The 15,352-nt window shown below is 37.9% G+C and overlaps 1 protein-coding gene across 2 annotated transcripts in view; it reads right to left on the bottom strand.

Annotated features, from left to right (window-relative positions):
* LOC136039589 (chitotriosidase-1-like) overlaps window positions 1-7,253 on the bottom strand; it is a 48,328-nt gene extending 41,075 nt beyond the window's left edge. Inside the window, exon 1 of one of the 2 annotated variants that reach the window (XM_065723449.1) lies at window positions 7,148-7,253. In XM_065723449.1, coding sequence (XP_065579521.1) covers window positions 7,148-7,160 — 13 coding nt within the window. In that variant the 5' untranslated portion in view covers window positions 7,161-7,253. The remainder of the gene's footprint in view (window positions 1-7,147) is intronic. The other variant, XM_065723450.1, reaches the window with a different exon arrangement.
* Window positions 7,254-15,352: the final 8,099 nt, after the last annotated feature.

Genomic DNA, 15,352 nt, shown 5'->3' with positions numbered 1-15,352 from the left:
ATTTTGGATCAAAAATGTTCCTTAAAATGAGTAGGTTTTTACTTAATCAACATGTCAAAAGGATGAAATAATGCTGATTAGTCCCAAAGAAAATATGCCAGATATTAGAGTATAATTTCAGAAGTATATTAAGTATCAGTGTTAAATGTATTGAATTAACAAGACCTACGGTAAATTATTGATACAGAAAAGAATAGTATTACAGAGTGTTAAGTGTTGGTATTTTTCTGGGTTTTAATCCTTTCAGTACTATACCTAGTTCTTCCTCACAAGATGGACTTCCCTCACTACAAAAGTATCACATTCTATTATTTTTAAATTGTTTCCTGTACTTTTATAGCAATTTAGGATGTTCTCAAAATATTCAGCACAGTATTGTCTAAGTCTTGTCTTATTACAAATCGTGGACTGACTGCTACAATTAACAATGACAAGTCCAGATTAGGCATTCCCTGTAAATCTTTTTAACATGCCAATACAATATTGCACTAATATTCTGGCTGACTGCATCTTTCAGACCTTCAGCAATGTTATCCATGGTCTCTGCTTCACACAACCTTAATTCATATTTTAATGCTTTCTCTACTTTTCTTATATTCCCTTTATTTCCACTTGATATATCACTCAAATACTTCTTGTGCAATCTCCTCCTCTTCTCTAACATTCCTGAAGCATTTTCACTAATATTCTTAGGTGCGTTTCTAAATTTTATCCCTAAGATACCATCTGCTACTTCTCCAACTAAATTTTTAAAATTATTCAATCCATAATCTATTTATTCCAAATTTTAGACTCCCTAGCTTAGTATACATCTATTCCAGAAGAATTTGTCTCAAATTCTCATCCAGAAGTCTAACAAGGTCGTAACTTTCTGGAAGGCAATTACCTTTCCTAATTTCGCCTTTAGAATAACCCTAGACACTACTGGATAGTGGCCTTTACTTTTCACATCAATAACAGGACTGCTGAATACCCTACAATCATTTACTGGCCCTAGCAGACTAGTTTACAATAAGACAACCAATAAAATTGATTATCCTACTATTATGTGAGTACCATGTTAGCTTATGAGTCATTATATGACCTAATACTGTATTGTTTACAACTAGAATGTTATACCTCCAAAATTGCAGCAGTAAATAACTGTTACTATTTTCTGTTCTTACATCAAATTTACCTAAATTTGGAAAACATCTATCTCAATTCCTACTGACCTGAGCATTTTTCCCTGATAAAAACCATATTTCTAACAGAGATCCTGTATATCTGTTCCTGTAACTGTAAATTCAATTCACCTGAGTCACTATTATCTCCATTAGTTGGTTCTACATGTACCTATAATAATATAACTGATCACCTCCACTTTTTAGTCATAAGATGAATGACTAGCATCCCATTATTAATACCTTCCCAACCTAAAGAAGGCTTAGCAGCATACTTATTCATCATGAGCCCAACTCCCTGTCTATGCACCCCATCCTTCCTGTCTGAGTAAATAAATTCTATATCATCTAATTTTGTGCTTCTTACCCCTGGAATATGAGTTTCTGAAACTCCAACAAGTCTAGTTCAAAACATCTGAATGCATCAGTCAACATTGCAATATTATGGTTGTATTTTTAAGTTATAACATTCCAAGTTGTAATTTTCATATTACTTAAATAATTGAAATTATTTTGGCCTTAGGAAAAAAGAAGGGTGATAAATATGTACAGGATAGGGACCAATAAATATTTTCAAGTCTACACAAAACACTTAAGCGAGCTTATAACCAGAAAGTAAGGAGGCCCTGAAACTTCCAGTATCAGTGAAGGCTTTGTGCAATTATGCATTCATCTTGGTCACAACATGGTTCTTGGCACTTGGCAATAATCTTCTATCAACAAGAGTCAAACATCTTGCTCAAGCAATGTCAAGCCTATTACCTTCAACTCATTTTGTATCTGTGCCTATAAAAATTATACCACTATAGAAAGATGGCCCCTAATCAATGACTTATCTAGGGAAAGGTTTTTTAGCCCATGAAAACAAACAAAACCCACAAGAAAAAATCTTTCAATTTCAACAACATAGTTTACTATAATGGAAAGAGCATTGAATGATATATTTCTTTCTTCTTCTTTTTCTTTATCTGATTTTTGCCCATGGCTCTAAACATAACGAAATATTTTCTCTGTTGCTTTTCTTTGGCTTGAAATTGTTTCTTTTGGAGAAATTGTTAATTTACTAGCTAAAAATAAATGTCATTTTATCTGCCATTGTTTTTTTCAAATACAATTATTGCTAATCTTATAATTACAAATTAGCCCCTTTTCTTTAATGCTGTTTTTTACTGTTTTAATTGCTGTTTTTTACAGGTTACAATGATGTATGCAAACCAACAAAATCAGCAAATTTACTGCCTAGCATAAGGTTTTACTGTCATAACCAAGTGGTCAGTGCTCTGGACTTGAAATCCTGAGGTTAGGGGTTCAAGTCCTGGTGCTGCTGGTTATTTGGTTTGAAATGGGGTTCAATGGTGTGACCCTTTAAGCTCAGCCACAGTCGATCCAGCTCCAATGTGTACCTGGAGAAACCTGGGAAAAACATGGGGGGCATTAGATGATTTGCCCCCAACCATGCATGGCACTCCTGGCTGAAGGCAGAGAATCAGAAGATCAGTATATATGCAATGCAGATCATTGGTCAGCATGCAAAAACGTTTTTTCTATAGGGCTTTATACAGGCATAAAGGGGGCTTGAATACAATTGCAACAGTAGTGATTAGTGTGGAGCTGATCCAGTGTTGTCAAATGATTGCAGGCCTCTGTTCTGACATAAGTTCCTTCCTCCATCCCTATGATGAAAAGGATAATCCTACTTGCATGGCCTGATAGTGGCAACAGGGTGGACCTTTGACAAGGTTCCACAATCAGAACCATGACTGAAAAGTTGCTGTAGGATGAGCTTGAGGAGTAAAGCCCCTCAGGGAAATTATAGCATATTAAATGTCATAGCAATTTTTACTATATCTGATCGATCCAGTGTCTGCTTTGAAGTGCTCCTTTTGGGCTGAAATACCTCTTCCTAGCTATGTTATCCATTATGGGATGCCTCAAACCTATCAGATTGACATTTTGAACAATAAATTCAGATGTTTTGAACTGAATTTGTTAGGAATATCAGGAACTCATACCCCAGGTGCAGGAAATGTGAAACTAGGTGATATATAATCTTATTTATTCAAGCAAGAAAGATAAGGTGCATAGACAGGGAATTGGGCTCATGATGAATAAGGATGCTGGTAAGCCTTGATTGGGTTGGGAAGGTATTAATTGTTTACAGTTTGGAAGGTATAAAAATTTGTATTGTAAAGTTATTAATATTAAGAGCAATAATCACTGTCTAGCCATATCTAGGGTTAATCTTAAGCTCCTAGGAAGTTATGATATTGGTAGACTCAAGAATGAGAATTAGACAGAAATTCTCAAGGAACAGTTCAATATTAAATTAGAGAGTCTAAAATCTGACAACATAGAAAAAGGATGGAATAAATTAGGCAATACTTTCTGAAGTAGCAGATGGTATCTTTGAGAGGAAAGTTAGAGATGCAGCTAGGAATACTAGTGAAAACGCTTTGAGCATAGCAGAAAAGAGGAGGGGTTTGTAAAACAAGTGTTTAACTGATAGATCATATGAGAATAAGAGAGATGTAAAAAAAAAGTAGAGAAAAATGTTAAATATGAATTATGGAGGTGCAAAGCAGAGGCCATGGATAAAATTACTGAATATCTGGAAGACGCTGCCAAATGGCATAATTGTAAAATATTTTAGTAGCATGTAAAAAACTAAGAACAAACAGTCAATCTAAACTTGTGCTAGTTAAAGATAGGAATAAGGCCATATTTAGTGATTAGGAAAAAGTTAAAGAGAGAATAACAGAACATTTTCAGAATATGCTAAAACATGATATAGTTATAGTTTTGAAAAGAGTTAATAATGCTAATGATTTTGAAAAGAGTGAAAAAGTTTATGCCATTTCAGATGTGAAGGAAAATTTATTCTGTTGGGAAAAAATAGAGACAGTACTAAAAGGATTTCGAAATAATAGGACCTCATATGCTGATAGTAAGGTAAATGAATTAGAGATAGGTTACTGATGGATATGAACATGATTTTGGAAAGAAGAAAAGTGTCTAGTACTTTCAGGAAAACTTCATTTAAACCCTTCTATAAGAAAGGTGATAAAAGTGAGTGTGGTAATTCTAGAAGCATTAGCTTGGTTTCTGTAGGAAGCAACTTACTTGGGATTATAAGTAGGCAGTTGCTGTTCCCCCTGTCCTTTATTCCTCAGTATTATAGCTTATGTGCAAGTGACCTTATAATTCAGCTGATAGAGGAACTTCCAGAGCAATAGGTTATGATTCAGCAAATAGAAGAGCTTTAGAAATGGTCTATCCTTGTACAGCATACCAGTTAAATAAGTCCTATGTACAAGAATAGGACTGCTGTAGTTAATTTAGGGAATAAAGTTTGCAGCTAGATTTGTGTTGAATCAGGAGTTTAGCAAAGTTGTGTTCTATCACCATTAATATGAATCATTTTCATGAAGTTTGTCCTTGGGAACACAAAAAAAGGCTGTGGAAGACCATGGATTAATATGTGAAAGTGTAATTCTCCTAGACATATTATAGAACAATATCATATCTTAATTTTCTACTTTCAGTTTCTTTTTCTCTGGTTTTAGCTATAGATCTTTGAAACCTCATAAACTGGGATTGAGCAAAGTTGCAAGGCTAGAAAACGCTTTTCTTGTGCTTCTTTGGAGCTGAAGATCTATTTTGCAAGGTTTCACTTTTATAACACAAATATTTTTAAAGGTCATCAATGCTCAATACCCTCTAGATGTAGAAGGAGTAGAGGTAGGTAGTTCAAAATACTTTAGACTGTAGACCCATCCTTGAAAGTTTAATTTTTTAACCTAACCCCTTTCCAAGATAGCAAAAAGCAGGTTAAAAGACCTCTTTTTGGGAAAGACCGTATTTCTTTGGCAATCCAGGAAAATAGAGATGGGTTTTTGGATCACCCCTATTTTACTACAACATGATGCAATGTGAGAGAAGTAACAGGAGCCTTGTCTTCTTGGTGAATATTTCACCAATAATTTGTTTGCATAAATTAAAATGTGGTCTCTTTTTTTTTAAGCAACTGAAAAGAAAATTTTAATGAGCAACATGGTTTCTGTCTAAATCAAATGTATCCAATGTGGAAAATTCTGCTAGCAAATGGAATGCCTCCAAAATTGTGAATATGATTAGATTCCTGTATGCTTCACAGGTTTGTGCAGTCCAGATGGAAAATGGGCTGTCAGAGTGTTTCCTAGTTGAGTCTGGTGTATGTCAAGGATGTTTACTATCTCCAATATTATTTGCAATACTTACTGATTATGTTCTTTGAGCTTGCCACTTTAGAGGAGGCATAAAACTAAATCCTGAGCATCAAATACATGTCTGCAATTTTGCTGATGATATTGTTCTCATGGTTCACTGTCAAGAGGACATTCAACATAATCTGAAAGAATTAGCAGCAAAAGCTGCCCCTATGGACCTCAAGATTAATATTAATAAAACAAAAAGTATGTCAAATGCAGTTGCAATGACTAGTGCACCTGGGATTCAATACAAAGGCACTGATATAGAAGAGGTCAGATAATTTAAGTACCTTGGTTGTACAATTACCCAAAATGGGAGTTTCTGACAGAGATGTGTTGCTATGCATAGTGTATGCAGATGGAGCAGAAGAACATTTGGAGATGCATACTTGGTAGATCCCTAGAGAAAGAGGCAACAAGTCTCTGAACCATTTTGAATGAACTTTGGTCTTTGGCACAAGAACAGTCATGTTGGAGGTCAACCATTGCTGCCCTATGTGCCCCAAGGCATAGGAGGATCTAAGTCTAAGTAAGTTTAAGTTCAAAAAGAGGTCCTAGTAGGTAAGTTAATAAACTAATAATTTCAAGCATTTGATCTTAAATAATTTTAATAATAACCATATTGATAAATAGCTTAGATTTTTAGCTATTTACTGATATATACAATTCTTCTCAATACCTCCTTGGTAACAAGGTTTGAGGGTTTTAGTAAATATAATTTTGCTAAATCAGATAGGCCTACTGGTTTTTCACTCTAGCTTGTCTAGAATTTTACCAAAAATTAATGGAAGGCCAGTCTTGAAATGTGTCTTGGTAAAATTCTAGTTTAGCTACTGTAAATATGCTACAAGGTACAAATCAAAGATCTGTAAATACATTTTTCAAATTTAGAGAAAACCCAATGGTATGGCTTAAAATTAAACTCAAATAACAGGACTGGCATTTTCACAACTAAAACCTGAGAAAAGAAACTGACAACTGAAAAATAAGGTAAAATGTTGTTTTGTCAAAATTTCAATAGGTAGGCTATAGACATGTTGAGTAGGCAAGTGTGTAAAACTTAGAAGTGAGAAGATTGTTAACATGGAAACATGGTAATACTTTTCCAGAGTATGTTTTTGACCCTGGATTCACTACTGAAGGTTTCAATTCCCAAACTCAACCCTTTTTTGAGATAGAAAAAGTAGCTAAACTAGAATTCTACCTCCTTTTTCATTTGTGACCAAGTTCTTCTGATGCTAAAAATTCTTTCTTCAACAACATGTTTATCTAAGACCAAACTTGCTGTGCTACCTCTAAGTATAATTTTAGGCTTTGCTTTAAATGTATTCCTGATCTTAACCTTTGCCTTCTTTCTTTCTACCTAATTTCAGTCTTTTACTGTATGTATTTCCTACAAAGATTTATATATATTATTCCTCAGCAGCATACTAATAGCCTCTATTAGGCCTGTACACTGTTACAACATTATTTTCATATCCATTAATTCTAACAATTAAAATAACTATTAATTTAACAAGAGACATTTTTAAGAATAACATTAAAATTAGACCTAATACAGACCAGATATAGTCTTCAGTATATTATACTATGTATATATTATACATAGCCAGTGAGCCTACTAGCCCAAGCAAGAGCTTAGAGCTAAGAAATCTGTCATGTTGGAACTACAACAAGACTCAAGACAACTGTAGCTAAATTGATTGCCAGAAAAGAAAATAAACGGATAAATGTTACCAGTTAGTAACATTTCACGGATGGTTCCTCCTCTCTTTATTACGGGATAACATGTTTTTATAGATTTGAAATTATTCTTAATGCTCAGTTTCAATGTTGTCAAGTCGTAAAGAAAATATTGAGCAAAATGACCAAAATAACCATTTTCACATGAGCCGCCAAGTTCAATCCATTTGTTGCTGCAAGTTCACTTGTCATGGTTGTTCAAGGGTTCCGAAAAAATTTTTTGGTCTCTAAAACTTTATTTAGCCTATTCCTACGCGTACGCTATTTCCATGTCTAGCAGGAGTTTTCGTGCTTCAAGGACTGTAATAAACTGTTTCTGTATTTAACTTTTTCTGACCGTTTATGAACGGTCTGACCGTTTCCAATGAGCCGTTGCTGTAGTCTGTATGAGCTTTTCCAGGCCCAGAAAATTTTCGCAGAAATTAAAAGCCTTAAAATATTTATTCCTACTCACTGCTTGAGCCTCTGTCAATGTTTATGCCAAATCTCACTTAGGATAAAGAAATCTGGGCATAGAAGCTCAATTTTTTAAGCTTCCAACAAATTCTTCTGCCTCCAACAAATTCTTCCAACAAATGCATAGATATACACCACTCCTAGATATATTTACCAAGCCTCAAACCTTGAGAAGATGCTTATATACTATTTAATGGCAAGTTACTTTAATCAAATAATAACTATTTTTATACGGAAAATATAGTTATTTCCGTTATATTTTACAAAAAGCAAGCTTATTTCATCTTGTAAAATATGTGCCGAATGCAAAATTCCCCAGAAGTTGCAAGACAGAATATTTTTTTTTTTGTCATGGCCTAGAAGACAAAGCTTGGCTTGCCCATTTTCACACACTATGAAAAATTGATAGGACATGGTAAGGCGGCAAGGTATATTACAAAAAATATTAAAAGGCAAAAAGAATAGACCCTACTTCCTTACCAGTGATTAAATAAAAAAAAAAAAAAATTAAACTGAAAGTAAAAAGCAACAAAGAACCTTCGAGAGTTGCCTTTTCCTCAATACCTCACTCTTTACGCTAAAACTTGACTTTATGTCCAACTCCTTAAGAAAGACTCGTGAAACACAAACCCCATCTAATTAAAATCAGAAGCATTTTTGAGAGCTCTAATTTACGTAAAAAATAACGCATTAAAAAGGGGAAAACCCCTTCACATATATTTTTTGGTCGTTTTTAAAATAATACCAGAAGTCCAGCCCTTATCCACGTAAAATCCCCTCGCAGACCGTTCATCAAAGTAAAATTCTTCCCACGTAAAATACTTCCCACCTAGACCAGAAAAATCCCCCCCACGGAAAATTCTGTGCCTGCTTAAAATCCCTGGGGAAATTTTTTATTGAGCATTCCATCTCATAACTCTCTTCAGCGTATTATCTTTTGAAAAAACTTAATTTCTTATCATTTTTCCAATCCAGTTGGAAATTCCCGCCCCCTCTGTAAATTATGTTTCCTGGAAATCCCACCAGACCCAAAGGAAAGTCGCTTACATCGAATATTGCAACAGGGAGAATATCTCCCACAGAAACTAAACCTTCATCGAAGTATCGTCCGAACAATTCTAATATTAGTAACACCTCAACAAATTTAAAAGCACACATGGCCGCTACTCTTTCCTTCTACATCGCTGATCACGAAGAAATTCAACTGCAATTCCCTCAGGCCATAGGTGTTATTAATTTGTATCAAGATGCAGGTGTTTGATTTGTAATAGGAGTTGCATGGCTTGTTAAATTTATTGAAGGTGGCGTAATAGGGATTATTTTTTCATTGACTGTTTAAAAACCTACGAGGGCAAGGAAAAAACCTAAAGGGCCCTGCCATTCAAGATGCAAACGTAGGTATTACGCCATAGTTTCTATTTGGTTGTTTAAGAACCTAAGGTTATAGGGAAAACCTTTAAGACGCCAGGACCGAGCAATAAATTCCAACAGGGCCCTAGCAAGCGATTCCACAGGGGACCCTATAGAATCCAATTCCATCAGGTCCCTATTTAGCCATTCCACCGGGACCCTAAAAACCAAATCCTACAGGGGGCCCTAGAAAGGAATTCCACCGGGGCCTTAGAATCCAACTCCAACGGGAGCCCTAGCAGTCAATTGTAACAGAGCCCTGGCATCCCATTCCGATGGAGCCCTTAGCATTCAATTTCACTGGGGCCCTAACAAACAATTCCAACAGGGGTCTTAGCGATCAATTCTACCGAGGAACTTGCAACCAAATCCAACAGGGCCGTAGCAACCGGTTACAACAGCACTCATAGCAGCCACTTCCAACGGAGGACCTAGCATCCAATTCCAACGGGGCTCTACCATGCAATTCCACAGGGGCTCAGCATCCGATTTCATTTGGGTCATACCATCCCATTTCACCGGGGTTCTAAAATACAATTTCATTGGGGCCAATGTGCATGTGAATTAAACTACAAATCCAATTCACATACATGGATTTTACGCTGTGACGGCGCAAATGTGAGTATTACGTAATGGCGGCGCACATATGAGTGTTGCGTAATGCCGGCCATCACGTGGGATGTTACGTCATGACAGCAAAAACGTGAGTGTTACCTAATGATAGTGCACATGTGAGTTTTACGTAATGACGGTGCACACGTGGGCTTTTACATTATAGTCAGCGTTTTTTCTTTGATTACTTATAAAACCTAAGAGGACCAGGAAAAAACCGTCAGGGTCTGCCAATCCAGCTGCAAACGTACGTGTTGTATAAGAACTTTTTTGATTGCTTAAAAACCCAAGGGTGTAGGGGGAAAACTTTCAAGGCCCACACGTGGGGGGACCTTCAAGGCACCTGGCTCTAGCAACCAATCCCAGCAGGAGCCCTAGCGAGCAATCCCTAGCAACCAATTCCACCAGGGCCCTAGCAGCCAATCCCAACATTATTCCTAACAACCAATTCAAACGAGGGGCCCATACAGTCAATTCCACCAGGGCCCTAGCATTCAATTCCACCCAGACCCCTGTATCCAATTTCATCGCGCCCCTAGCATCCAATTACAATGTGGGCCTAGCATCCAATTCAAACGGAGACCCTAGCAAGCAATTCAAAGGGGGGCCCTAGACACCAATTCGAACGGGAACCCTAGCAACCAATTGCATCGGGGCTCAAGCAACCAATTCCACTGAGGTATCTAGCATTGAATTCTACTTGGGTCCTACCATCTGATTTCACCGGGGGCCTAGCATCCAATTCCATTGGGGCCATTGCAACTATTTGTAATGGAGCCCATAGAATCACATTTCATCGATTTCCCTAACAACCAATTCCAACGGCAGGCCCACTAGTCAAGTGGAGAGTCCACGCTTATAACTGAAGATAGCATAATCTCACATGACATGCTAGACCTCCAGGCCCGTGGAGAAACACAGGTGGGAGTTACGTAATGACGGAGCAAACGTGGATATTATGTAATGACGGTGAACATGTGAGTGTTACGTAATGGTGGCCAACATTTGAGTGTTACATAATGCCGGTGCACTCGCGGGATGTAGCGTAATGACGACGCAAATGTAAGTGGTACATAATGAAAGCAAACACGTGGCCTGCTATATAATATAGAGTGTTTTTCTTTGATTACTTAAAAAACCTGCAAGAACCAAGGAAAAACCGTTCTGGGCCAGCCAATCAAGATGCAAACGTAAACCTCGCGTAATAGATTTTTCTTTAATTACTTAAAAACCTTCAGGGTATAAGAGAAAATCTTCAGGGACCACCAGTGGGGAAAGGTTCTAGACGCTGGCCCCCTAATAACCAATTGAAACAGGGTCCCTAGAGAGTAATTCCACCGGGTCCCTAGCAACCAATTCGAACGGGGCACTACCGATAAATTCTATCAGGGCCCTAGCAACCAAAGCCAACAAGATCCCTAGCAACAAATTCAAACAGGTGCCCAAAAAGTCAATTCCACAAGGATCTTAGTATCCAATCCCACCGGGCTCTTATATCCGATTTTACTGCTCCCCTAGCAACCAATTTCAATGGGGAGTCCCGCTAGTTAAGTGAGGGAACCTTGGTTGTATATGAGGATGACGCACATGTGGATATCACGTTATCGAATTTATAAACATCTGGAAGAAAAAACCTCAAAGAAAAAACGTTGCGACGAAAAAACGTCACGTGAAAAAAAGTGTTTTCAGGAAAAACGTCTAGATAACATCAGAGCAAAAAGAAATGTCCCAGAGGAAAACGACACGAATACAAAAAACTTCTCGAAGTTGAAAAAATCTTAAAAAATATGCCGTAAAAAAAATACATTTCGAAGTTAAAAGAGAAGTCTCCAAGATAAAAAAAAGTCGCGAAGAAAAAACGTAAGAATAAAAAAAATGTCTCGAAGAAAAAAGTCTAAAAAACATCATGAAGAAAAATACGACTCAAAGAAAAGTGTTAAAAAGAAAACCGTCTCGAAGTTAAAAAAAGGCTGGAAGAACAAAAATAAAAAATATTTCGAAGTTGAAAAAAAGTCTCGAAGAAAAAACAACGCATCGACGTTTGAAAAATGTCTTGAAGAAAAAATGTCAGAGAGAAAAAAAGAAGTTTACGAAGTTAGAAGTTAAAAAACCTAAAACTTCACGAAAGACAAAAAGTATTGAGGTTAAAAACACACACTCTGACACACATGCCCAGGGAGAGAGAGAGACCAAAACACAAAAATACACACAGAGTTAAATACATAAACACTAAGATAAACACAGAGAAATGCAAACATACACTCAGACATACAGGCAGAGAGAGAGAGAGAGAGAGAGAGAGAGAGAGAGAGAGAGAGAGAGAGAGAGAGAGAGAGAGAGAGAGAGAGAGAGAGAGAGAGAGAGAGAGAGCGAGAGAGAGAGAGAGGGAGAGAGACAAATCACAGACACAAATACACAGAGTCAGTGAAGACCCAAAGAAAAACTCAAAGACAAAAAAAAGACACCCAGGAACACATGTACAGAGAAAGAGAGAGAGAGAGTCGAAACCACATTCAAACACAGAGAATCATGCACAAAAAAACACAAACACACACAGAGGCAAGCGCACGCTCAGGCACACAGACACGGAGAGAGAGAGAGAGAGAGAGAGAGAGAAACACCTACAAAGACATATAATTAGACACAAAAACACAAAGACAGACACGGAGACAGGTAATGAGACACTGAGACACACAGGCACGGTGATAGAGAGACAAAAGACACACACAAACACATAGTCAGACACACAAAGAAATATACTTGACCATTAAAAATACGCCTCCCACAGCAAGAGTACCTGCAACCAACCAATAACTAACCCAGGTAACTGCAACCAACGCGTCGCAATAACTTGTACCTGCGCCGACCTGTCTTAATAGCTAGAAAACCATTGTGATTCATACGGATATTTTATGCAAACTAGCATCGCTTTTTGAGGATTTAGCCTTTTAGTGCATGCTAGTAGATTAGGTTAACCCAACGAGAAGCTGTTTTTGACGGTCGTGACGTTATTTTTTATGAAGTTTTTTTGTCGAGACATTTTCTTAAATTCAAGATGTTTTTTTCTTCGTGATGTTTGTTTTCTTTGTGACGTATTTTCTTCGAGATGTGATTTCATCGCCATCTTTTTTCCCCGTGAAGTTTTTTCCACTTCGAAGCCTAGATTTTCTTTGTGATGTTTTTTCTTCGAGAGATTTTTCACTTCGAGACATTTTCTTCTTCGTGACGGCTTTTTTTAGACTTTTTTCTTTGTGACGTTTTTAAGACGTATTTTCTTCGAGACTTTTTTTCTTCATAAGGATTTATCTTTGTGATGATTTTTTAGACGTTTTTAACTTCAAAATGTTGTTTTTTCTTTGTGACGTTTTTTCCTTCGATAGGCTTTTTTCGACTTCGAGATCCTTTTTACTTCGTGACGTTTTCTACTTTGAGACATTTTTTTCTTTGTGATGTTTCTATACGTTTAATTTATTCGAGACATTTTTTCTTTGTGACCTGTTTTTCTTCGCGACATATTTTTTTTAGACGTATTTCTTCTTCGAGACGTTTTTTACTTCGATAACGCAGTTTGTGCCGTTCTTAGTTACAACAGGGGTTCCCCACTTGATTACTGGGGCCCTTGTTGAAATTGGTTACTAGGGTTTTGGTGAAAGTCGATGCAAGGGCCACGGTGAAATCAGCTGGTAGGACCCCGTTTGAATTGGTTGGTAGGGCGCAGTCAAATTGCTCGCTAGGGCCCCAGTTAGAACTGGTTACAAGAGCCCCAGCGGAATTCCTCACTAGGGCCCCCGTCGGAATGTGATGCTAGGGTCTTGCGTCTTGAAGGTTCCCCCACTGGCGGGCCCAGAAGGTTTTTTCTTCTACGCCCTTAGGTTGTTAAGTAATCAAAGAAAAAACTACTACGTAATGCCTACGTTTGCATCTTGATTGGCAGGCCCTGAAGATTTTCCCCTGACCTTAGTAGGTTTTTTTAAGTAATCAGAGAAAAACAATCCCCATACTGCAACTGCCCATATTTGCGCCGTCATTACGTAACATCCAATGTGTGTGCCGTCATTACGTGATATCCAACATGTATGCCGTCATTACTTGACTTTCACATGTGTACCGTCATTAAGAAACACTAACACGTGTGCTGGTATCACTTAAAATCCACGTGTGTGCTGTCATTACCTAACAACCACGTCTGTACCCTCCTCAGTTACAAGAAGGGGTTCCCCACAGACCCTAAGCTCTAACATGCCACATGAGATTACGTTATCTTTAGTTACAACTGAAATGCCCAACTTGAATAGTGGACCCCCATTGAAATTGGTTGGCAGGGCCCACGATCAAACTGGTTGCCAATTTTCCCGATTGAATTGGAAGCTAGGGCCCCCGTTGGAAATGGTTGCTTTTGCCCCCGTTGGAATTGAATGCTAGGGCCCTAGTGGAATTGGATGCTAGGGCCTCGGTGTTATTGGATGCTAGATCCCTGATAGAATGGCTCACTTGGGCCTGCACAGAATTGGATGCTAGAGTTTCGTTTGAATTGGTTGCTAGGACCCCGGTTGAATCGCTCGTTCTTTTCACCATCGGAATTGGATGCTAGGCCCCCTTTAGAATTGGTTGCTAGGGGCTCGGTGAAATTGGATGCTAGAGCCCCGGTGGATTTTATGCCTCCTTTTGGAAGTGACTGCTTGGGCCCCGTTGAAATTGGTTACTAGGGCCCCGGTGGCTCTCCTCGCTAGGGCCTCCTTTGGAATTGGTTGCAAGCGCCCCGATAGAATTGGATGTTAGGGCCCCGTAGGAACTGACTGCTAGGGCACCGAAGGAATCGCTATCTAGACCCTCCGTTGGAATTAGTAACTTGGGGCCCGGTGGAACTAGTCTCTAGGGGTCTGGTGAAATCGGATTCTAGGTGGCCCGGCGGGATAGCTCTCTAGTGCCCCATTGGAATTGGTTTCTAGGGCCTGGCTTCTTGAAGATTTTTCCCTACACCATAAAGTTTTTAAACAGCCAAAGAAAAACTTTGACGTACCGCCTACGTTTGCATCTTAATTGGTTGTGCCCTAAAGGTTTTTTTCTGGCTCTCGTAGGCTTATAGACAATCAACAATAAAACACTTCCTATTGCGTCAGCTTCAACAAATTCAACAAGTCACGCAGCCCCTATTACGTCACAAATACTTATATCTTAAAGAAAATTAATAACACCCGTGTCTTGAGAAACCGCCGTTAAACTTCTTCCTTATTCACGAGGTAGAAGAAAAGAGTAACGGCTATGTGACTTTTAAATTTCTTGAGGCATCACTACTTCTGACCCCGCTGAACAATTTCCCTGGAACATCTTTACATGTTAAATTTAGTTGGCACAGATAGGGTAGGGTAAATAGTGACGTCTCGTATATGAATATTGCTAAATTCCCTCAGTATAAAATTTCCCCTGGAAAACTCAAATCCCGGATATTCCATCCACACAGAAAATTCTCACCGTGAAAACTCCTCCCCCAGCCCAAGCAGAAAATCCTCCTTTCCTGAATAATGTATTCGTCCTAATAACAAATACTTTCAGTAAACAATGGATAAGTTAGAGCCGCGTCGCTTCTTTCTTATGCCTCGTTACCACGAACTGTTTGACTATGTGATTACAAAAAACAGAAAAAAGCAGCAAAAAGTGTTTTAACTTTAGAAAAATATCATTTTTACTTCCTTTTAAAAATTAGATATAATATAAGTGCAT

This window comes from Artemia franciscana, chromosome 19, assembly GCF_032884065.1.
Source record: "Artemia franciscana chromosome 19, ASM3288406v1, whole genome shotgun sequence".
Lineage (NCBI taxonomy): Eukaryota > Metazoa > Arthropoda > Branchiopoda > Anostraca > Artemiidae > Artemia > Artemia franciscana.
This window is presented reverse-complemented; position numbering and strand designations above follow the sequence as displayed.